Consider the following 25,325-nt stretch of genomic DNA (forward strand, 5'->3'; position numbering starts at 1 on the left):
ATTATGGTACTGAAACTCAAATGAACAAGTACGATCAATACTGATAAAATCACATGAAACAGGACAAAGTTGGACAATTCCTGAATTACTTATGTATGTACCATTTTAGCCTAAATAGACTAAAATAAAAGCATGTTTCCCCACTCTGAGAAGGCTGGTATCTCCTGACTGTTATGTGGCCTCCTGTTGCTATCCTATTTCCTTGGAATGTCCATGAAATCATGCAGGTGTCACCTTTTTCTTTTCTTTTTTTTTTTTTCTCTCTTCTTTTTTTTACTTTTTTTTATTTCCCATTTTCAGTTTGCTTTTTGGAACTACAACTTCATAAAAAATCCAGTCCAAATGTAAACACATGAAAAAGAAAATCTCACCAGACAATGTGTATACATGCCATCAAAACCAACTTAATAAAAGAAACAAATCCACTAACTTCTGCATTAGAACACTGCTATGCTCAGTGGGAGCTGACGTCACCATAAATGTCATCACAACAAAGAGCCGTATGTGGTGGAGACTAGTGAGAAGCGGATATTTTATTTGTACCAACATTACTACGTGATGGGACTGAATCATATGCATATCACCAAATAGGAAAATACAACTGGAGAACAAAGTCAGTAGAGCAGGGGGCGTATGCTGGTAGCAGTGGTTGATCGGCAACGTGGTGTCTTGAAAATAAGTGATTAAAGATTGGGGTGAGAAATGGTCAGGGGGAAACATCTATAAAATTTGTTAAAAGTCACAATAACATTTGCTCATATTAGATGTGCATGAAGTGCTCTGATGACACTTGTTTCACTTGCATCACATGTACTAGTAAAGATATTCTTCCTCTGGCCTAATAAGACAGTATGTATACATGCACATACATTAGGACTGTGAGTGACGGCCGCCTCAAGCTGTGATTTGAATACTGCCCTGTTCAATGTCTTCAGCCATTAGTAGCCCACCTCCACATAGGATGCGTGTATATTTCTACACATAGTTACAGTGCATGTTACTGAAGAGGCTGAATCAGGTATTTAATTATGTCAAATGGTCGATCTGACTGAATTTCTTTGCTAAACCAGTTCAAACAGTTACAATCAAAACTTGAAAAATTTCTTGCAATCACATTTTAAACTAAGGCAATTGTGGCCTTTCCCCTCAAGAACTATTAATTATGAAATTCTGCTCCACCATAATTCTGTTTTTGTCACTTTTTTTATTTTTTACAGTAGGTTAAATTCAAGTTCAAATCATACTTTTTCTTTTTTTTTTTTTTTTTTTAATCATACACAATTCTACAAATTGAAACGACACAACTTTCAAACCCCACAGACAAACTGGAACTGGAGCACACTGGCTTGTACCGAACCACCCAGCAGATCCGGGGGGTATAGTTTGAAAGCTCACCGAGTGTATGTCTTTGTAAATCATTGTGATGTGAAATGAGCTGTTAGCGTGTAGCAGTTAGCGTGTAGCAGAGCCAGCGGGTGTTCTTTACCTTCAGAGGAACCCAGATATCTTCATCACGCCCTCACAGAGACAGCGCCTGGTCTTCTGCTGCGTCTGTGTGGGCCAGATAAGCAGGTGGATGTCAATGAATCTAAGCACGATCCAACACAACAATCACAGCTGGGAAATGACATAAACACAAACGCCTGTACGACGACGACGACGATGAGCTACAGAACTTGGATACATGCTGTTGGCAATTTTGTTTTCATTTCTCAACATCTCTGTTCAATACGGCTTAAAAAACATATCCCTAGCATTGTCTCTCTGGATTTGACCCATCTTTAAACCATCCTGTGCAGTAGAGACTCATTTTATGTCTGGTTCGTGGTCAGGAGATCTAAGATGGAGAATTGGTACTTCTGAGCATGTCTTCAGTTCATGGGGGATGCAGATAGACTGTATATAGAATGTGAAGTCAACGTTCAGCTCCAGTCAAATGCAGCTCACGAAGGCTTGCAGTTATATGGTGAATTTGGAGGAATTGATCCCACCAGGATCATATAGAGTAGGTTAAAATGAACATTTTAAGACTAAAATGAGGAGCCTGACAGCAGCAGTCACGGAACGAGGTGAGACATTTTTCAATAGAGTATGAGCCGAAGTCGATGGAGCTAGAAGAGTGCCCATGCACACTTCCAATTTGGAACACAGCATCTAGCACAGACCTGGGCATTGTACAGCTCCTGGGCCACATATGATCCTTTGGTTGACTCTGACCTCTTTAAGATAATTTGGGATTACAAGATAAACATATTTTATCATTTACCTCCTGCATGGACTAAAACTGCTGTGCTTTTATTTTAGAGGTGTTTTTAATGACATTTTTTTAAGGCAACCTCACTTTTTCATTGCTTTGTCATAACATACACTGTTACCAGTCTGACCAACTTGTCTTAACAATGCTATTTACTGCTTTTTATAAAGAAATACAATTAATATGATGCAGAATTGAGTTAAGCATTTTGGCCCGGCCCTCCACAATATTTTCTGTTTTTCCTGTGGCCCCATGGAAAAAAGAATTGCCTACTGATGAACTAGCAAGTTAACAATGCCCATTTATATATACAGTTTATGGGATTGCTGGAGAAGCACCAAAACGAAGGAGAACAAGCAACTCTACGCAGAAAGACCCCATCTGATCTGGAAATCAAACTCCAGACCTATTTGTTGCCTCACAACAAATAGGTCCGCTAACCACTAAGCCACTAGAATGCCAAAAGTCAAGGGTGTTTCTCCTCTTGAGTTGTTGGTGAGGAGGACGTGATTAAGAAGCTGAGGTGGCTGATGTTTCTGCTGATTGGTGCAGTGGCAAAAATAACAGGTTGTGATTGGGCTAGTTCCCAGCAGAAGGGAAGGAACAAGAAAGAGCATACAGTTAATCATCCCTTCTCTAACAAATTTACTCCAGGCACATGAAGTCGGCATATGAAGGACCCATATTACACTGTTTTCAGATTCGTGTTTTGTTTCATTCACACAAATTCTTCATATTTAGGCTGAGTTTTGTCATGTGATAAAACAGGAAGTACTCCATACACCTTCACTACGATAATCATTTGGATAATTTCCTGGAATTACCTATATCGCTACTAAACAAAAGCTAAAAGGTAGCTGTCAAAGAGTCAATTTTGCATAATATCGGACCTGATAGCATGATGTCGGCACTCAGAGGGAGCACTGTCTCATCCAATCACAGCACTTTATCTGGAGAAGCAGGAAGTGTAATCAGGCACGAGGATCTCCCACCAAGCGTGCCATTCAGCGTTGTGGCATCTGCTCCTCCAGCTCTGAAAGCACTGCCTGCCTCGCGCCCTCTTTAGCTCCTATTCCTGTCCAAATACTCCATCATTATGTTGATCGAGCGGTTCAGATGAGAGCCCGTGTTTGTGTTTCTGTGCTCAAGTCCCAGCTGCTCCGCTAATGCCTCCGAAAACGCACAAGAAGTTAATGTGAGCTTGTGCCAATAGGGCAAGCTGCAGGGGTTTGTGTTCAGGTGGTCCAAAACATAAGGGGTTTGTAAGTCTTATGCTCCAAAGTATTTATTAAGAGGGGGGATTTTACTTCTGCTAACTGTTAACACATACAGTAACATGTTTAGATCACCATGTTACCTTTTATTGTTTTGAAAATGCTATATTTGCAGTGTATGAAAACAAAGTATTAATATGCTTTGTCAGTTTCACTTTTGTTTATGATGTTCTGAGTCTCCGTTTTATTTGCTCAGTCACTCCTCCTTCAGAGCGTTATCACAACACAATCAGTGAATCCTGTGAATGGAACTACTGCACATTGCATCAGGTTTGTCAAGTTGTGCAGGTTTGTGTCATGCTTTTGTATATTTATAGAGAATTGTCATGTGGTAACATGCATGATGTATGCTTGTGGGCTGAGCACTGGATAGAATTTTACAGCTAACCATAAGGAGGTTTCCAATAGGGCCCAGGAGAGATTGAGAAAATACTCAAACATGCATGGATGACATCTAAAACCTCTGTAGGCATTTTTTTTTTGATGAGAGAACAGTGTTATAACATGGTAAAAAGATAATAATAACATTTTACATAATACCCCCCTCTTTAGGTTACCAAAACCTAAAGTTATTGCTCAAAAAGTTTGATTTAATAAAACACGAAGAAAGGGTTAATTCATGGTAAATAGTTGCATTTTTATATAGCAGTTTTCCACCTTCAAGACACTCAAAGCACTTTACAACAAGGAGCCACACGCACATTCACACACACACATTCATACACCAGGGTACAGAGACACTGGGGGCGAGGTGTGTTAAGTGTCTTGCCCAAGGACACAATGACAGCATTCATATGTGAGAGATGGAATCGCACTGTCAACCTGTGAGTCAGTGGTTAACACTCTACTAACTGAGCTACTGTTGCCCTCATAATGAACAAATCATTTTTTAAGAGTTTATACAGGCATAGTAATTATTTATGGAAAAGGTTAGGGTTAGGAGTTAGGGCAGGCATGTCCAAACTAAGGCCCGTGGGCCAAATGCGGCCCTCGGACAAATTTTTCTTGGCCCTCAGGCTTCCAGGTGACTTGGCCCAAATTACCTTACATCAATTAAAAATTTACTTTTTACTGCAAGTTTTCTGAAAATCTACTTTGATAAAGCCAATACTGAAGATTTGGTGTGTGGTTTTGAGGATTTTAGCATGAATAAAGACTGATGGCTCATTCTAAAGTGTTAAACATGCACGTATGTCAGTTATTCACTGTATTAAGCTCCCGTCTATGGCCCTCGATCGGCCCTCTGCTTCGAATGTGTTTAGAAATGTGGCCCTTAATGAAAAAAGTTTGGACATCCCTGAGTTAGGGTATTAATGCATTTACTAAACCTTACACATAGGGATGTAACAATAACCGAAATATCATAATATCATATCGTCAAAAGTTTCACAATAATATCGTGGGCTATCACAATATATACAAGTTCCTTTGCTTAAATCAGGCATGTCCAAACTATGGCCCGTGGGCCAAATGCAGCTGTCAGAGAAGTTTTTCTTGGCCCTCAGGCTTCCAGGAGAATTGGCCCAAATTACCTTGCACAAATGAAAAATTTACTTTTTATTGCAAGTTTTTTGAAAATCTACCTTAAAGGTTGTATGGAGGATTTTTTTTTGCTTCAAATTGTCAATGATAGCATTATAGAGGTGCAGTAGCCTTGTAATTATGATGACCAAAAAAAAGAGAATAAAAATTCATCAACTCTGGACGTGGTGGGGCCAGCTAAACATTTGCCAATAGATAACGACACTGCCTCGTTATCTGTTAGCTGACAGGCTGTCAATCAAACGCCCTACGTTTCTAGCGTAACTGACTTGCCTGCGCGCTGCCGTTACGTGGTTTGCGTACGCCTGTCACGCAGTCCACAGACGCAAGACACAAGATGCACAGACGCTGTTTATTCCACCAACACAACAGTTCTTAGCGGCTTTTTTTTACCTATATCTTCCTCGCAGTTAGCACAAAGTTTGTTGCAATGGCAGACAAGAATCCAGGAGCAGTTAGCCGCAAAAGAAAGTCCATTTTTGAGATTGCTGAAAGAAGAAGACAAGGGGAAAAGCAGCGAAGCCAAACTAAGGTGATTCTTGAAGATTCATTCCAGCGATGGCGCAACTGAAGCAGACGCAGGGTCTAAAGACTGACGCATTGGTCACCAAATTACTCCTGGACAGGTCACTTCTGCTTATTCTGAAAACGTACTTTATTTCCAAGAGCTAGACAAACGTTTTTCAGGACACGAAAGCGATATCCTATGTCTGAAAACGTAATTTTCAAGGCAAAGAAAGAGTCCGCTTGCTGCTGCATGTTGTAGCTAGTTCATTTGCACTGAATCTCCGTGCAACCTTCTCTGCACCCTTTCCTGCTCCTGTCCCCGCTGCCCGTTCCGCTCTTCCCCCTGCTCCTCACTTCTCCGGGCACGGAATCTCCGCGCACCGCTCCCCTCTCCTCTCCCTGCTCCCTGCTTCCCGCTCCGCTCTTCTCCCTGCTCCTCACTTCTCGTCCGCGCACGAAATGTCCGCACACCCCCTCCCCCCGCTCCTCACTTCTCCGCCTTGCCTAACCAACACTGTAGTTAGTTGTTTACAAGTCATGTGCAGCGCACCGGCTGTAAACAAACCTGTTTCTGGCGTAAGGAGGAGGCGGGAGGAGGCGTTTCTACGTAGGGAGCTGTGGGGGGGGGGGGTTTCACGCATGCGCAACATTTGAAAAAGGACAAACAGTCGCTGGATTTCTCGTTCCTTGGAAAATCCTCTATACAACCTTTAATAAAGCCAATATTTAAAATTTTGTGTGTGGTTTTGAGGATCTTGGCGTGAATAAAGGACTGATGGTTCATTCTAATGTGTTAAACATGCACATATTTCAATTATTCACTGTACTGAGCACTAGTCTATGGCCCTCAATCGGCCCTCTGCCTCGTCTGTGTTTAGAGATGTGGCCCTTGATGAAAAAAGTTTGGACATCCCTGGCATAAATGCATTGTTTTATAGTAGCAACAGCTTATAAACATAGGGAACTACATATCCCATGATTCATTTCAGTGCAGACAACATGAAGAAATATGTTTTTTACTTGAATTCTTGGGATTATGATGGAAATAATTCACATCAAAATCTTGTCAAGGTATTTTAAAAGCAAAAAAGTGTCCCATCTACAATTATATTAGCCTCTCCAAAATATCGCAATAAATATTGTACCGTGAGATGCATATTGTGATAATATTGTACCGAAAGATTTGGATATCATTACATTCCTACTTACACTCTTTTTCATGCTTTATTAAGGCTAACTAAAGTGGAGTTGTGACAAAGTTTTCCCAAAGTATGTAGTGGAGGGCTCTGGATGTAATTGCCATAATCCTTTTCGTTTTCCATTTTCATTTCCTTTTCTTTTATCATGTAGTGTTATATCTATATAATCCCTCAGTCGTCTAGGTAGATTCCTTAGCGGTCAATTAGTACCTGATTTTCAATACTTTTGACAACCTAATAGCCATAAAGCCCCAAAAACTGTAGCATAGATAATGTTATTCTTCACTAATTGTTTTGGACCGGATTGAACCTGTCAAAACTCATGAATACAACAACTATAAATACATACGTCGAATGAACTCCCCGCATTAAAACAACACTATGAATAATAGCGGCCCTTTTATTCTTCATATTTCACATATTCCTTGCCAAGTCCACTCTTGGCACTCACACTTATACAGAATGAGCAGTGCTTGTTGGGTGTATCAGAATCTATTTCCAGAATTTGGCTCCACTTCTCAAGCATGCTGTTCGCCACCATAAAGAAGATTTTGTTCAACAACTTCTTTCGTCCATCGCTGGCAAAGACAAGTGCCTTCCGTGGGGTGAGATGTGCTCTGAGTGTTTGCGCAGTCGGTGGGTGGATAAACTTAAAGATCCCACATTTGAGAAAAAGAAAGTATAGCCTAGTTTGGACGTGGGGAGTTGATAAAACAAAAACAACAGAAGGAGATGAGCCTTGAGGCAGTAGCTGTGCAGTGGGTTAGCGATAGGCTGTCTAGCTTGTCGGACATGCTTGTAGAAACGTCTCTGACTGCCATCTTGATCACAACAAAAGAGAGCCAATCCAATCCCGCTTAATTCTCTGACATTAAGCGAGGTACTTGTAGCTAATGTGTTTTAAAATCCATTTTTCACACTGAGAGAGATGAAAGTCCCAAGATTTATTTCTATAAAGGTCAGCCCACGTCACAGAAACACTCCAGTTGTTCCTTAAAGAACACCGCAGATCACCGCAGTCTTTTAAAACATAGGTTCAGCTCAATTTAATCCGAAGTTTAACATGCAACGCTTCAGTACTGACCTATGTTAATCTAATAATTTGACAAGCATAATAGTTTTCAGTATTAATTGATAACACATCTTGGCAAAACTTTCTAATGACTATAAAATGCTTATAATTATATGCCAGTAGTACACAGTGGATATATTTTGACCTCAAGAGCTGCTTACACAATATATCTGTACTGTAGCAAGACATATTTTGCTCAAATACATGGGAAAAATACAGGGTTAGAAGTTAAGGTACCAAATAGGTAATTCTTGATTAACTATTTGGTCATTATTAATCAAGTCTTTTCTTTCTTCACGCTTTATTTTGATTAATTAAAGTGTAGTTATTATAATGAGTTACCAATGTTTTTATTTAATTTTATGCAGGAACATGGAACATTGCATTGGTATATAATATTATGTGTGTCTTTTCTACAAAAATAACCATTCTAGAACAAAAAAACTTACCAAATATCATGTCTCCAGTAGTGAAGGTGGTCTGGCCTGTCCATGTTATATGTAGATTGGTTCTGCTCCAGCTCTCCTCGAAGACCTCCGGATGACCTTGGGATTCCTGCATGTAATAACTTAATGTTAATTGTCATATTTTCTTTTCCTGCCATGATTTAAAGTGTTTCATGTGATTTGAAATTAAAATGCCACATGCCCTAACTTTATAAACCTGATTTATTACCCCACAGCCAAACACTTAAGTCAGCAGAAAGAGCCTCAGGTCCTGTAACTTTTTTAATAAAAGTAAATTTGCTACTAGAAGGTAATGAAAAGGCTGTTCATGGGAGGGTAATATTTTCTCCTCATTAAATATGAGTCTCACAAATCTGCCAAAGTGAGGTATGGGGCAGTTGTTGTAGACATAACACAAAGTCACCCAGAAGGAAGCTATAGAGGACAGGGAAAAGGTCAGTGTGGATGAGAGGACGGAGGACGCCAGAGGAGGGAAAGCTGAGGTGATGACATACAGCTCCAATGTCATAGAACAACACCATCTAGACAGATGTACGGTAGTAATTTCACACTTGATTTCAATACTAAGGAATAGCCTTAATACTCAATACCGAATCCAATACGGCAATGATAATAAGAAACAATGTGATTTTCAGCATTAAAAAATAGTACTTTCTTTTATATTGTCTTGTGGTCTTATATCTGTGTATTCTCTCAGTAGTCCAGGTAGGTTCTGCAGTGATCCATACTAGTCTATGTGATCTTACACTTGTTCTGATACAGCTGAAGATTATTCTAAAGTTATTCAGGAAAGGTTAATTTCTGTCCAGTGAATGTGACTTTTTTTTTGTATCGATACCTGCTCAAATGAGTATCTAGTTTCATTACCGGTTTTAGTATCAATTAAAATCTGATTTTGATAATTTTGATAACTTTTGACAACCCTTCTACTCATATTAGCATTCTGTTTAATCACTGTTCTAGTTAGGGTTAATACTAGTACAGACTAAATAAGCCAGTAAGGAAATTTCTCTACTGCATTTGACCCATCCTTGAATACAGCTGGCATCATTTTATTTTGCATTATCACGCTGCTGTTCTGATGATAATATTTTGGCAGTCGTCAGAAATTTGCACATATTTGGCTTGTTCCGCTTCGACCAATCACCATTCAAATTCAATCACCATTCAAATATCATCACCATGACATTTTGCTTGATGGATAATGTGTAGCACTCAGTTCAGATGGCTATACTTTATCGTGAGCCAGGTTAGTCTGTTCCAGGTAGAGACAGAATTTTTTGTTTGACAACATTTATCATAAGAGCCATATCTAAAACACATTACATTAAAAAAAAATAAAAAAAAATAAAAAAAAACGACAGCACTCGCCTGAGCTCATCTGGTGCAATTCAGAGAGGCAATGGCATCTGGAATGAAGGACTTTTTTGTATATGTTTTCATGGGCCAGAAGGACCTGATGGTAACAGTGAAGGAGTGAAGGAGGAGTAAAGGAGTTATGGTGTGGGTGAGTGGAGTCCTCAGTGATGTGAGTGGCCTTTCTCAGTATACAGTGTTCTGGGTACAGAGGGAGAGAGAGCATAACCTCACACACTGCCCCTGGCCTCCTGGCTCCTCTCCTCCATGTGCCCGGAGCAAACATCTTCAGGTGAGGTCACACAGCGGGGACACTACCAGCAGCGGGACCCTCTTACAAATGGAACCTGTTTGTTATACGTTAAACACCAGCACCTCCGCAGTCCCACCACAGGAGCCTAGCCACTTAGCATCAGACACTCCCAGCTCTTTGACTCGTGCCAGGGCTTCTCATGGGCATTCACCCGCGCGTGCACTCAGCTAAAACACTCGCTCACACTAATAGTAATTAGCCTGTGGGAATATTACTCCAATGATGTATTCTATGTGTCAAATAAATCCAGTGTAAGTGAATGCAGCGTTTAGAAAAAGTAAAAGTGAATTTGCAGAATGACTTTGTGTACTCCCTTGAGTCCGGGCTGTTTATTTGTTGGGGGTTGTGGGGTGATTTGGGTGAATTTATATTAGCAAAACACAAGCTCTCTTTTTCTCCGCACTCTAATTAAACAATGTAAGTCTTATTGGGGACAGAGATATCCATAACGCCAACCTGCGGCGCCTAAAAGCCATAAACACAAGACAAATGTTGATCAGCTGCACAGTCGAGGTCTAATCAATCATAGCAGCGAGCGCAGGAAGCCGATTATTTGCCGAGCAGGAGAGTGCTGATGCCGACAGAAGAGAATAAATGAATGTGTTGTAATTGTGAGAAATTCCTGGGCAGCGGTACACAAACAGATGAAGCACCAGCCCAGTGTAGTAAGCAGGAGGAGAAAAAGTCTGATTACTATCATCTGAACTCCAGGGTCTGAGAGCAGTCCAACAGCAGCACCTTGTGGACAGGAGCCTGCATGACCAAATCTCATCTGGATTTGTGAAGTAAAAGGGGGTCTCAGAAGTAGGGCTGCACTCATTATTAGAATAATCGTGACAAGTCATCAGTTAAGACAACTGTGCTTGTATTTTTGTAATTGCTATACAACTATAACATGCCAAAAGATCTTACCTAACAAAGACATTAACAAGATATTATTAAATAGTCTCTATGTAAAAGCCTTCAATCATCACATTTCAACTTTTAATTGGTTTAAAATGTATTCTCAATGTACAATAGAAATAATCGTCTGACTAGTCGACTACTAAAAAATCGTTTGTATTTGCAGAACTAGTGAGAAGATTTACAAATTTACAAATACCTGTTAAGTGAGAATGCATATACTGTATCTGTAAGTGTTTTCTGCTAAGACAAAGCTGGGAACTGTAATGAAAAAAATAAGTACCTGAGCCACTCTGGGTGCGGTTTAGTTTCTTCCTCATGTTGGTGCATAAGGACAAGATCTTAGGCAGGGCTGGACGGTTGCATCAGGAATGGCATCTGGTATAATGAAAAGCAAAAAGAATCTATTTAATTATTTACAGCTATGTGACATCACAGTGTTTTGCTGCTGGGATAAATAGGCTATTATCAAAGGCTATGTGTGGCGCACTGATTCCTTCACACTGTGCGGAATCAGATGGCTCCACCAGAAAAAAAAATCTGAATGTCCATTATCTAAAATGACATGAATAGGAAATTCTGTACAGTGTGTGTGTTATAATGTGTTTCCAAGTACTCAGCTGATTTAGTGTTAAAAACTGCAAAACTGAGGCTCTACCTTTTCAATGGCATTTCACTGCCCTACAGATATGACCTAGCATCTTTCTTGAAATAAATGCAAGCAGTGGGCAGGTATATTTAAAGCAGAGATTTTCTGAACACTCATGCCTCAAGTCCAGGACAATAGCCTACAAGATTACTCAAACATGCATGAATCAATCAAAATACTGAAGAGTGAAGAGGAATGTTTATTTTATTTAAGTGACAAAAAACAATGGTGAAGCGCTTTATAAACAAGAGTCTTAATATCACAAATAAAACACAGGTAGTACAAAGGATGTCCTGCAAAGACAGCTAATGCATCCACTCAGGGTCATCTTAGGCCACAAAGGGGAAGTAGCCCTGAGCGTATGCTGTAATTTGTAAAGGCAGCGAACAGTCCTGTCTCTATGGGCATTGGCCTGAACATGAACCTCCCTCACCATCAAGATAAACTACTCCAATGCTTATCCAAGCACAGAGGGATAACTGCTTTAATAACCAGTCTCTGCCCAATATCACAAATGAGTTTATGTTCATTAATGTGATCATCTGGTGGTTCATATACTTCCTATGGGAAACAGTAGATTACATCCAGTGTGTTTCAGGCAATAAGAATAAAGAACTTTCACTAATTTGGCTTTATGTGCGGCACTTTGGGTTTTGTCGCAATGTGAGATTGATTTTGACAATCCCTCTCTTAATATCTGCCAAATAAAAACTAAGTCTACTTATTCTAACAGTCATTCTTGCAGTTTGTTTGGTTATTTTGTCATTTACTTTCAGAGATAGTGTCTTGTCTGAATTAATGTCTAAACAGCCCCCACAGTGGGGTGTTTTAAGTCTCGTCTTAAAACCCACTTTTATTCTCTGCCTTTTAACACCGTGTGAGTTGTGTGGTCCTCTGTGTCTTTTATTTATTTTATTTACTTAACTATTTTACTTATTTACTGCTATTTTATGATTTTATGTTTTTTCTTTTATTTGATTTTACTGGTTTTATTGTTTTAGGACTGGTATGACCAAATTTTAGCAATTTATTTTTTGTCGTCTTCATTTTATTGATCTCTGTGCAGAACTTTGGAAACTGCTTTGTTTGTAAAATGTGGTATGGAAATAAAGTGGATTTGGATTATGGATTTGAACAACAGTAATACATTTACTCACGTTAAATGTTTTAGGCATACAGTTTCAATCATTTGAGCCCAATGAATCAAAAAAAAAAACAAAAAAAAAAAAAAAAAACATGGAGATGGAGTAATTACTTTTTAGTTTTTGTTTGTTTGTTTGTTTGTTTGTTTGTTTGTTTTTTGCTTGTTTGTTTTTTGTTTTGTTTTCGGGTCTTTTTTTGTTTTTGTTTTTGTTTTTTTATGGAAAAAAAGAGTGTCTCTTTGGGTTTGATCAACTAATAAAATGCACTGATCCCTGCACTGCAATTTAAGACATAAGACAAGTAAGCAAATATTATTCATAGCCTGCGGTATTGATAGTTGAATGCTTGTTTTTTATATTGACATAACTGTTAAAATAATTGTTGTTTATTTTACCTTTAGCACTTCTCCCTCCTGCAGCCTGTGTGCATCATGAAGGCAGAGGGGACGGAATAGCGCAGCGCACACATCCGGAAGAACCTCCTGCGAAGCACAAAAATACACTCAGGCTTGTTAGATGAGTTATGAAAAAGTTATGCCTGGCTGTCATATGGATCTACAACAATTGTTTTTAACACTGGACACGACCCTCTGATTCCCCGCACATGAGCAGTGGACGATCTCCTCATGTCCAGAGAGCAGGAGCAGCTCACAAGTCAACTGCGAAGGGTTGGACTCGAGCTAATGGCTAATTTCAGCTAAAGCTCCGTTAGCATCAAGGCCAGTCAAGCCCACAAACTTGCTGTGAGTTCAAACTATGGAATTTAGTGCGCTGTCTACAGTAATGGATATCATCAAGCAACCCCTAGACACCATTGGACATTATATTTGAAGTATTATTGTAATGTGATCGTGTATAATCCCTCTGTACAAATTGTATTTACAAATTGTCATTAGGTGTGCTACTTAGCTGCTTTGGCTTTCGTCCATTGCTTTTAGATTTATTTAGAATGATTTTTCAGTTTGACAGTTGTTTGGGATCTTAAATTAGATGCATCGTTACCAGAAAGCATAAGTGAGATGATATTTGTTATGCGGGTTGCCACATTAGACACACCGTGAAGCTGCAGCAGACTGTACAATCCTGAACATTCTTGTTATTTATTTGTTGTTCTCAGTACGGTACTTACTAGCTCAGCGCTAGTAATGTCTCTGACTATACCAACTGCCGAGATGTTAGAAACTCCACCTGGATATCCTTTTGAGGAAATCAATTATGAGGACATTGAAGTGGAGGAGGTATGTTTTTCCACACTGTATGAACGCTGTGATTTGTCCTGAAATCTTGTCGACCCTGTGTTTTGACTGTGTTGGTTTTTAGGTGGTGGGCAGAGGAGCTTTTGGGGTTGTTTGTAAAGCCAAATGGAAAGGCAATGATGTGGCCATTAAAACTATTGAGAGTGAATCTGAGCGGAAAGCCTTTGTGGTTGAGGTATAGTAGTATCATGATTGTTTATCTTGGAGTGATTAATTTAAATAGACAGTAATGTTTGTTTACCTGTCCTCAGCTTAGACAGCTGTCCCGTGTGAGCCACCCCAATATTGTGAAGTTGTATGGTTCCTGCAATAATCCTGTAAGTTGTAAATTATAATTGTAAATCCTCGCATTTAAAATTTTGCTTCAGGAAAAAAAGTATTTTTCTTCCATCTCTATTCTCAGGTTTGCCTTGTTATGGAATATGCTGAAGGCGGATCACTGTACAATGGTAGGTCACCTTTCTCTGATGTAGAGCTCAAAAAAAATGTAATGTTGGAATGGAAAAATGGAACGTTTAGATCAAATTGCTAAAATGAAAGGATTGTGTGATGACTTTGAAAAGTGAAGTATGTAGCAGCCAGAAGATGCCATGAACCCTAGGTACGCAAACACTCTTAGCCCCCCAAATCCCACTGCATGTGTATCCATCAACTTTAATAGATGTGCTAAGGACTGTACTTCCTCTGTATGGACAATACATATGCAGGAGGAGTGCATTTTTCATTATATGATTTCTTATTATGCATTACTTTATAAAAATGCAAAATTATATAAGTCTTACTGTACAAGCAACTCAGCAAAAGGTTTATATGCATTATGGTATATCCTAGGTCATACCTGTTTCAGAACCTGTCTCATTTGTTATGTTGTCTGGTCCACAGTGTTGCATGGCGCCGAGCCCCTCCCCTTCTACACTGCATCTCACGCCATGAGCTGGTGTTTACAATGTGCTCAGGGAGTGGCCTACCTGCACGGCATGAAACCAAAGGCTCTGATTCACCGGGACCTCAAACCACCCAAGTACACGTCCCTTCTAATTGTTTAATAATAGCTTTTGCCTATTTATATATTTTTTTAATTTAAAGTTTTATCCCTGTTTTCCTAAAATAATGATTATAATTTAACTAGTAAAAATACATTTTTATATGAAACAGCTATGCACATTGTTTTCTGTAGCTCGTTGTATTGGAGAGGGCATCATAATCAAAAGTGAAATCAGGACAGATATTGCCTGATGAAGGCCTAGTTCTTGAAATGTTCCTCCACTGTAAATAAAGCTAAATTTTTGTTAGTGAGACAGAGTGTAGGAGTCTTATCACTTTTGTATGTGATACACTTTAGAATGTCCACCAGGCAGTTTAGATATTCTTGAACAATTTGCAGAGAGCACACTCTGAAGAACTGAAGTTACTTAATCCCTTTGATTGTCTCTTGTTTCAGTCTTCTCCTGGTAGCAGGAGGGACAGTGCTGAAGATTTGTGACTTTGGAACAGCCTGCGATATTCAGACCCACATGACTAACAACAAAGGCAGTGCAGCATGGATGGCCCCAGAAGTATTTGAAGGTATGATTGGAATTCTAAGTAGAAATGTTTTACATGTGTTTATGTTTCTGGAGAATATTCTGTTTAGATTTCTTTCTCTTCTTCAGCTGCCTGCCTGGTAAACTGATATTTTGAAATGGGACTAAACACAATTAAAACAGTTTGTACTATTATCATTCATTATGCCTGAGGCTCTCTCTGCTAGGGCTGCAACAACAGAATATTTTGGAAATAATTTACTTAATTTAGCAGTCATTCTTTGATGAAGATTTAGATGGGAGAGTGGCCCATGAATATGAGGATTTTAACTAGATTTGACTTAGATGAAAGAAAAAAAAATCAAATTAAAGACTAAATTAGTTAAGAATTGTGTCAATAATTGTTTAGTTGTGGTTAATCTATTATGCAGCGCTGCTGTCCACTAAAGCCCTATGTGTGGGGGGGTCCCAGCTCTCACCTTACCTGCACTGCTCCCTGCATTTGGACATTAGTTGCTGATGGATCATCAGTGCCTTGTTCTAACTGGTGGAACACTGGGAGACATTGTGTTAAGATGAATGAAGAGTTGCCGTGGCTTTATTTCCCCTGGAACACAGTGCAGTAGAGTTTGAGTCCATCTGGGATCCTAATGCGTTGTGAGGCATGTTGTTGGAGAGAGGGAGCAGATATAATGAATAAGGGCTGACCATTAACTGTATTTGGAGCTGAAATACAAGGCTCCTGTGCACATCTGCCCTCTCTGTGAACTCTGTGAAACTCATACCATTATGACTGTCTGGGGTAACACAACAAAGTACCTGTGATTCCATCTGTCTTTGGTTTGGTCAGTGCATTCTCTTCTTTCACCATAACAGATTTTCTTTAGTATATATGCTTTACTACCAATTTAAAGCATTAATTTTTAATACACGTGGTTATTTGCTCATATTTCAGGCATTTCCTGAATGTTTTTAAATTGGCACTGTCTAAGTCTAAATCTTGATTATAAAAACATAAATAATACATAGAAAAAATAAATCATGCTATTACACCGCCTGGTAAAGAGTTTATTACATGTCCATCAACTTATAATTTGCATAAGTTGTAACTTATCTTTTAACCAAGTATTTTTCTTTACTTTAGAGAGTGCTCCTGCCAATGATATTGAACAAGGCATTATAAGGTTGTTCTACTAAGACTCCTGTGTAATCCAACAGTGAACCATTACCCTCCCACTGAACTCTGTAAAAGTCATTTGCATCGGTGTGAAATGCTGCTTTTAAATAGGTGCTCTAATAAGCACAATAATTAAGCAAGTCCCCAGCAGTTCTTAGATCCGCTCCGCTCCCTCTCGCACATAAAGGCTCCTGAGCGCTCCCCTAACGTGCCACGGAGAATTACTTTGTCAGTTCATTTTGTCAATCACTTTCCTGCTTTGAAAAGCACCTAAGCTTCGCTCTACTCTCTCTGTTCTTTCAGGCAGCAATTACAGTGAGAAGTGTGATGTATTCAGCTGGGGCATCATTCTGTGGGAGGTGATCACGCGCAGGAAACCCTTTGATGAGATCGGAGGCCCAGCCTTTCGCATCATGTGGGCCGTGCACAATGGTGAGCCACATACACTGAACATGGTCATGGAAAACGGGAGATAGGAGAACACAACTTTGTACTTGTTACCCCGTTTGCATAAATCCCCTTCTATATTGTTTAGTGTTGTAACAATCTGTAAACCTTTTCCATTTTCTTTCAGGCACTAGACCACCTTTAATTAAAAACCTGCCTAAGCCGATAGAGAGCCTGATGACGCGCTGCTGGTCTAAAGACCCCTCACAGAGACCCTCTATGGAGGAGATAGTCAAGATAATGACTCACCTCATGAACGTACTTGCCATTTTCTCCCTTTTCTTAACATGTACTGTTTAGTGAGCACACAGTTTTTGGCCTTAACGTGTTTTGTCCTGATAGTTCTTCCCTGGATCAGACGAGCCCTTGCAATACCCCTACCAGTATTCAGATGAAGGCCAAAGCAACTCGGCCACAAGCTCCGGTAATAGAATTTGTATTTATATTGGTGTTAACTGTACTGCAGTGATGTAATAGCTCTAGATTAGATGTTGTACTTGTGGTCATTTCATACTTGCGAATGCTGTGAATTAGGTTTGCAACAATACTCAAAATCGCAATTTGAATGGACACAATTGGCAAATGGCAAAGGCTGCAATTTTTCAAATACCATTTCCTGTCTTATTCTGCCTAAAACCTGCTCACCCTGTAGTTTAGAGCTGTAAAAACATGTTCTGAAATGTGATTCTTGTATAAGTTTTTCACTTCATTATTCAGTCTTTTTGTGAATTCTACGAGACACGTTTAAAATGTGAACTTTGAACAGAATTCTGTTAAGAAACATAAATCGAAAATCTTATCGCAATCACATGCTTGTCAGAAAAATCACAATTAAATGTCTTTCTCAAATCATTCAGCCTGTGAGTTCAAAAAGGTCCATTGTAAATGTATTTGCTGTTTCTGTCAAATTCAAGGATCTTATGTGGAATACACCAGCACCAACACAAGCAACAAAAGTGATGCCAACATGGAGCACAGCGACTCTCAAGGGAGCAATGACACCATCAAGATCACGCCTCAGTTCCCTCCTCACTTCAGACCAAAGGCAAGGACTGTTTAACACATTTTTTGTGATGTCTTGTAAAGTTATGTGAAAATAAGAATTATCTGTTTCTTGTCTCAGGACCCGCTGAGGACCTTGCCTTTGTCCAGAGGGGGCAGTGTGGAGAGTCTGCCTGGGAGAACACAAAGCTCCGATAAGCGAATGAGCGCAGACCTCTCCGAGCTGGAGCCAAAGATGTCATACACACCCTCAGGTAAAATACACCAGATAGAACCAGAAGAGAGTGCAGAATTTCCAGGCATGAGGACAGTCTGGTTAGCTTTCCAGTCCATTTCCAAATCCCCTTCCTTTTTATTGGTTCTTTGTTGCAACCCCTGTAAGATGTTTGGAAATGTTTATTGAATGCATTTGCATTGAAATATTTATTTTCAGAAGGCAGAACACTTAGTATTTAGCTTCTGGCAGTGTTTTGCAAGCAGGTTTTAATGTTTGCTTTTTATTTTCAATCCTAAAGAAGCTTGAAAGTTGTAAGCTTTGATTCATTCATTTTAAAGTTCACCAGTACTACAGCTTATCCCAGCGACTGTGGCTGTTGGGTGAACTCTCTCCAGGGTCACTGCTCTACAGATATAGCACTCAAAATACTGCAGTAATGAGCACTAGGCTAATATTGAGTCTGTTTCTCCTAAATCGTATCTTTGGATGTGAAAGGACTCAGTGCCTGCAGAGAACCCACAGTGGAATGTGTATCGGCTGAGTCATAATCACACACCACATGGGAATACACTATTGTTCCTTTACTCTGTATCCGGTATCCACATTAGATCAAGGGCTACTTTTGAAGTTTTATTTGATAAGACTTGAGTTTAACAGCCCTGTAAAAGTGCCGTGCGAGGACTGCTCCATCTGTCTGTCCTGACTATAGTTGAGTCCGTCTTCTTGTGTGCCTGGCTGAGTGTGTGCCTGGCTGAATGCTTGTCTGGCTGAATGCTTGTTTGACTGAGTATGTGTCCGTTTGGGTGCATGCTGCCTGCATGTCCCTGTGCTCTGCATGTGTGTAGCTTCACATGCAGCATTAGTCTGCATGCTCTGTGTAGTAGCTGTTTGTGTTCTCCGCAGCACGCCCGCAGTATAAACGAGGCCACCGCAAAACGGCTTCATTTGGCACCATTCTGGACGTCCCCAAGATCGTCGTGACAGGTATCACTGGACCTCCAGGCTCTGCTGGTAGTCAGGAAGCAGTCTTGGCTGAGCTGTTTTGACATGACTCTTTTGTGTGTCACTTCTGTAATATTGATATTTTAAAAATATATTTTCTACTTTGATAACCTTTATTTACTCAAATGAGTAAAATGAGGTTTTAAATAGATCAATTTTTTAAATGTTATTAAATATTTATTTGAGACATTGTGGCATTAGACAAGATCTCGTATTAATCTGTCTAATATTGGTGGGCGATTTAAGCTTTTAGAGTTCAGTCACATATCCTAATTTAAATGTGTTGTTTGCAAGTTTTACGACAAATCAATACAAATATTAAGAGACCTTTTGACGTGACACGCATCTGCAGACTCATGTCTTTTGTGCTTTCAAAACAACATGGATTAAGGAGTTGTCACCTCTTCCACTGAAACATATCAATATGCTTTCACACACAAAATCTCATGAAGGATTTTATACAGATATCCAGACACAAAAGCAGGTTTTAGTGGAGCCAGATGTGATGACCTTTGACCCATGACACCCCCTCCTCCCTCTGTTCTGTCTGTGTGTTGGTGTTGAGCCTGGTTATCTGCTGTGCTGTGTGCATCACCTGTTCTTCTGAAGGGCACAAAAGTGCATGGCTGATCTTCCCCTTGTTCTCTGTACACCCATTAACTTTGGCAAAGTCGTTAGGATTCATTTCTGTCACATTCAAGGTCAGAGCTATTATTACAGATGTGAAACTAATCATAAAAGTGGTACCATGGTCAAATTAGCTTCTATTTTGGAGCCATAAGAAACTTGACATTCAATTGTTGAATTTGGGGAATTGAACTTCGAGCATGTTACACATTCCTCTTGCACAGACATGCAGTAGAGGTAGAACATTGGCAGAATAAAAACCTTTTATCCTCATAATCCAAAACCAATCAAATCTGATCTTTCGTCTCATGTTTGGTAGCTGCACCGATTACCTGCCTATTGTTCCACCTCTACTGTCCATATCTGTTAATCAACTTCAGCTCACTACTGTGTTTAAGGACCTCTTCTGGATTGTAATGTGTGATCTTCCACTCTGTCTGAATTTTGAAATATACAATCTGGTATGGTAATAGTATAAAAGCAGGGTTTTTTTGTTTATTTATTCTTTTAAAATCTCATTTGTGTAAAATCTGAATATATTGAAGTTAATGTTTTTCTAACTTTCAAAATGATTAATGATAATTTTCTCACTAATACTGTAAACAAGAAATCTTCTCTCATCTTTGGTTGAGCTGTCATTTAAATCTGGGTCTCTAATGCCTCCGGTAAGATCTAGTTGTGCATTTAGCACATCTGATTTATTATCTACATGATGCAAACAGACAATGACATGCTACGTAGTGACTGCAATTTAAGGGACAGTCAAGAATACCCTGTGCTGTGTTGAGTAAATTAAATAGATTAAATAGATAGTGCCGTAGTAGATAGTGCCGTAACTGTTTCTTTGAAACTCTTTGGATTTTAGACCAGCCTTTTAAAGATTACTTGCTTACACCTGATGATCTCTGCTTCCTCCACAGCCTCGTGTGAGTCCCAGAGGAGGCGCTCTGTCCAGGATCTGCCAGCCATCTGCAACGAATCTGGTCAGGTATGTCTAGAGGATTAGAGTCACTAAGTTAGTTTCGTTTTTATTTGGGGACATTGTACAGAGACATTAAGCTCATAAAAAACAGATGTTCCATAATAGTTTATAGCTAAATAAATAGTAAATAGTAAATTACATCTGCATCCACGAGCTGGAGCAGCTGTGTGCTGGGAAATTCTTAAAACACTGAGGCCCAAGATCAATATAATTTACAAATATTTTTTTTACAAGAAATACTACAGTCCTTTAGAGAAATATTATACATTTTTTAAATTTAACATTTTCCATGACTGCAACACATCTCAATGTTTTACCCTGTATGAAGCAGCCCTTTTGAAATCTACTTTCTACGTTTGTTATTCATCCTTCACTCACATGCTCTTCAGAAACATCCGCTGCAGTATTTGTCAAAAGCCCGAAGTCTCCAGGGAGGCAAAGTCAGAGAATGTGGGATGGTTTAAATTTAGCTGAAGGAAGATCAAACTGCTCGTGGTGGAGGAGAAGCCTGGCGCTCTCCTCAGACACACTTTGAGATGTGTTCTGTGGCTGCAAGCGTTTCGGCTGCTTTTGCAAACATGACTGGAAACCCAAAACACTTTGTAACTGCCAGTTCATTCAGAGTTCAGCCCAACACTCACTCATGTTTTCAAGTTTGACTTCTAACTGCAAACTTGCAGCTATGCTGGTTTCTCTAATATGATTTTATTGCATTATTTTGATCTGTAATTGTGCTTTCATAATACTAAATTTCAAACTTGATCATGATACTAAAGAATAGTCTCAGATAATACTACAGATAATGATGCCTATACCAGAATGAGAGATACTATATTCCGAGAGAAATTCAAGTTTTGTGGCAGCTGCAACATTTCCACTGCTCTTCTCAGTTGCCTTTGTGTCAGTCAAAATTCTCAGTGTATTTTAACAGGAGGACTGGTCAGGTAGGGTCAGCAGGTCTGTGTTAGAGCAGTTTGAGGAGAAGAAGAGTCAAAAGTGTCCCTCTGTCCTGCAGCATCACAGCAGTGTCCAGGGGGGAACTGGTTGAGTACAACAAGAAAGAACTGTTTTTACTCTGCTCTGTTGTTTCGGTTGGTGATGAAATGATTAATTCCCTCAATGTGTTTGCTCTGGAAAGTATTGGAGTATTTCCTCTGGAAGGTCTTCTGCCAAATTTGCCGCCACATATGATGTAAAAAGCATGCAACATCTCAAATCTCAGTCTCCATGAAAAACGGGAAAAGCAAATGGCTCATTTCACAAAATCCAACAGACCCTTACTTGTGTTTGTTAAACTGCACATGTATAGTTGATTAAAATCCCATGATATGATGTCAAAAACTGAGCTTAAAAAGTTTCAGAACTAGTGTGTGAGCCAGGTAGCCACAAAAGCAGCCAACCACTCATAAAAACACTCTTGAGATTTTCAATATTAAATTGTAGTGTTTTCTTTTATATTACCATGTTTTCTTATTTCTGTGTAACCTCTCAGTCGTCCAGGTATGTCATAGTGGGACATGGACATATACTTGTCTGTGTCGTCTTACTAGTTCTGATAAAGGGCAAGATCTTTCAAAGCTATTCAGGAAAGGTTCGTTTCTGTCCTGTGTATGTGACTATTTTTTAGTATCAACACCTGCTCAAATTAGTATCTAGTGTTTGCGAGTAATTTTGGTATTAATAAGTGTCTGACTTTCCATACTTTTGACAACCCTAATGATAGAGCAATTTCATCAACTTACAATTTTAATATGCTCTTTCCTGTATTGAATGGAGTTTAATGCATGTTTTTTTTCTTGACTTGACTGTGTGTTTTGGGTTGTAGGGGAGCAGGAACAGCAGCCGCTCATCCAGTCCCAGTGTGCGGATGACCTCTGACAAGACCAGTAACAGAGCCTACTTCCCTTCCGATGACCCTACAGGTATCACATGACTCTGTAGACTCTCTCTGTAGTATCACCGTGCCCAGTTTGACTCTCTATTTCCTCAGATACCAATGGCTCTGACAACTCCATACCTATGGCGTATCTGACCCTGGATCACCAGCTGCAGGTACTCTTACTTACTGTGTGTCCAAACAGCTGTGATTGTATTTGGGGTCACCTAAGATAAGATAAAAATGTACTCACTTTTTTACAGACATTAATTGCACAGTTGATCGATTTAGAACACAGCACAGTTGCCTTCATGTGTCAACTGAAGCAGCATTTCAGTTAATTTGCTATAACATTTATTTGTGTTTGTCTTGTTCTCAGCCCCTGGCTCCATGTCCAAACTCTAAAGAGTCCATGGCGGTGTTTGAACAGCACTGTAAAATGGCTCAAGAATACCTGAAAGTGCAAACCGAGATCGCCCTGCTCATCCAGAGGAAGTAAGTCTGCTTCACTGTCGCTGTCAGTGGGATTATACTGAAGGAGTATTTGTATTGTAGGAGCATTTAGTTTAATGGCACTGCACCGCTAAATGTAGTGTCAGTGACTACAAGCGCTTTATTAAAGGATTTTGACTGTGTGTATACATAATGGTGCAACCAAAGTAGTTTAGACTGTCCTATCGACCCACACATGGTTTATTCAAATAGTATGCCTCATGGTAAGTTGTCGTTAAATAAACTAACTATTAAGCACTGTTTGACGCATCTTGCTCTCGAGGCTTCTAGACTCTTATTTGTCTGTATCCAGGAAGGAGCTGATTGCTGAACTGGACCAGGACGAGAAGGACCAACAGAATGCGTCCCGTCTGGTGCAGGAGCACAAGAAGCTGCTAGAGGAGAACAAAAGTCTGTCCACATACTACCAGAAGTGCAAAAAACAGCTGGAGCTTATCCGCGTACAGCAGCAGAAGAGGCAGGGCACGTCATGATGGGACCCCTCCCCCTGTACTATGCACTGTAACACTATAGGAGACTTGTCCACTGTGCGCCGCATGTCCCATCTCTGTTCACAAGAAACTTTGCACATCATCACAGTGTGGCTGTGGTGCAGACCAAACAATCACCTGCTGCTGTTTTATGGACTTCCACTGAGAGGAGCCAGTGAGCAAGGCGCTGTCCCACATGCTCAGGGTTCCTACGCTCTAACAGTCTATTGATTGTTTTTACTAGCATTTATTCAGAAAAATCAAAGGGAATAGAATAAAAAATTTTAATGATATAATAATATATATTTATTATAAGTAAGTGGGTAGTGTAGGAGCCCTGGGGGCTGCATGCTCTCTTCAGTGGATCATCATGTTTTTATTTCTCCAGCAGCTGGCAGCACACAGTACAGAGGGCGAGGACTGATGGAGGGTGAAACGCCATACTTTAGTGTATTTGTTGTTTAACCAGTGAACAAAAAAATCCTGGTTTGTATATCAGGAGGCTATCCATCACAGCAGGTTATGAAAAAACAGTACTGTTAAATGACCCTATAGAGCTTCAAAAGCATCACTTTAAAATCATGTTTTCAATGCACATTTGTCTAATATTTGGTGGCAGAAGATCTAACCGTCAGTCGATGCCTTTTTGTACTGTAGCTGCATGTCTTCAAGAATGTGAAACCGAGACAGCTTTTCAGCAAAAAGTGACTTATGCAGTGTTTGTGAATGAGGCGCTGTGGGATCCGTTTTATGCAAACCCCACCCTTACCTGCTCCGATCCCATGAGATCTGTGTCCCATCCTCAAAGGTGTCCAACTCCACACAGACACGTATGAACTCTGAAGTGACGGACTGCAGGTCGTTCTCCACGGCTTTACTATGACGTCAGTATTGTTTCTGTGTGTCTCAGTCTTTTCTATTCACATGATTTTCTTGTATGATATCCCTCATATTCTTGGTATGTGAATGCCCCCACGGACAAATGGAGTAAATAGCTCCTTGTACAGTTGTCTATGGTAGTTTGGTTTTAGTTCACATGTTGCCTTAGAGGTTACCTGCTTTTTAAATGCTTGATTTGTTTTATGTGAGATGTCGCTCAGCAGAAAAGTTTAAATGTACCGGACAGTAAATTAATTCAGGTTTTCAGACTGGATTTCCCAGTTTTGTGAATGTATGCTGCCAGCTGACAATGAGTTTATGCAGCCTTGCCAACCAGAATCAATCTTTTGGGGGTGGGGCAAACTGATCAGGCTAACACTTGGACAACAAAAATGGCATGCGTTCAAAGAACAATTGGATGTGACATTAGAATTCGGATTTTATGTCCTGCAAGTATTTTGCACTTGTTGTGTTCACCTTCTTTAAGGCTTTTTAAATGTCCTGTCATCATGGCAGGTCATGATTTTAAGTGCACAGGAGTGAGCCTCACCCTGGGCCCTGTTTACTGAGTTCATTGATCACACAACACTGTTTTATTGTCTCTGGGTTAGCGCTGATGACCTACAGTGTGTACCAGGAGGAAGGACTTTCAAAATAAACTCAGTTATAAAGATGA

General features: G+C 39.8%; 1 protein-coding gene and 1 long non-coding RNA gene across 3 annotated transcripts; one reads left to right on the forward strand and one right to left on the reverse strand.

The window, feature by feature from the left end:
• Window positions 1-1,474: 1,474 nt before the first annotated feature.
• On the reverse strand, window positions 1,475-13,198 carry LOC129407667 (uncharacterized). The gene is made up of 4 exons (XR_008631654.1): window positions 13,074-13,198; window positions 11,171-11,265; window positions 8,298-8,403; window positions 1,475-1,551 (listed from the first exon to the last, which is right to left on the reverse strand). It is a non-coding gene; the product is annotated as an uncharacterized LOC129407667 (long non-coding RNA).
• Window positions 13,147-25,325, forward strand: map3k7 (mitogen-activated protein kinase kinase kinase 7). 2 transcript variants are annotated; one of them, XM_020936968.2, is made up of 18 exons: window positions 13,147-13,421; window positions 13,796-13,916; window positions 13,999-14,109; window positions 14,186-14,251; window positions 14,338-14,383; window positions 14,817-14,955; window positions 15,376-15,500; window positions 16,938-17,066; window positions 17,209-17,339; window positions 17,424-17,505; window positions 17,996-18,126; window positions 18,205-18,337; window positions 19,204-19,284; window positions 20,850-20,917; window positions 22,737-22,833; window positions 22,902-22,963; window positions 23,167-23,282; window positions 23,593-25,325. In XM_020936968.2, the coding sequence occupies exons 2-18, from the start codon at window positions 13,824-13,826 to the stop codon at window positions 23,771-23,773; spliced, it is 1,791 nt and encodes a 596-aa protein (XP_020792627.1). In that variant the 5' UTR covers window positions 13,147-13,421; window positions 13,796-13,823; the 3' UTR covers window positions 23,774-25,325. The 2 variants fall into 2 exon arrangements, with proteins under 2 accessions (XP_020792627.1, XP_020792705.1); XM_020937046.2 differs by lacking the exon at window positions 19,204-19,284 and having other exon boundaries at window positions 13,148-13,421.

The sequence above is a fragment of the Boleophthalmus pectinirostris genome, unplaced genomic scaffold (genome assembly GCF_026225935.1).
Source record: "Boleophthalmus pectinirostris isolate CB_2022bp ecotype Guang Dong unplaced genomic scaffold, ASM2622593v1 HiC_scaffold_13, whole genome shotgun sequence".
In the NCBI taxonomy this organism is placed as follows: Eukaryota; Metazoa; Chordata; class Actinopteri; order Gobiiformes; family Gobiidae; genus Boleophthalmus; species Boleophthalmus pectinirostris.

Bases quoted from the DNA above. Each gene is read 5' to 3' on its own strand.
- map3k7 (XM_020936968.2), top strand. From the start codon at position 13,824: ATGTCTCTGACTATACCAACTGCCGAGATGTTAGAAACTCCACCTGGA. The intron at 14,252-14,337 runs GTAAGTTGTAAA...CTCTATTCTCAG, and splicing joins ATGGTTCCTGCAATAATCCT to GTTTGCCTTGTTATGGAATA. The intron at 17,506-17,995 runs GTAATAGAATTT...GTCAAATTCAAG, and splicing joins CAACTCGGCCACAAGCTCCG to GATCTTATGTGGAATACACC.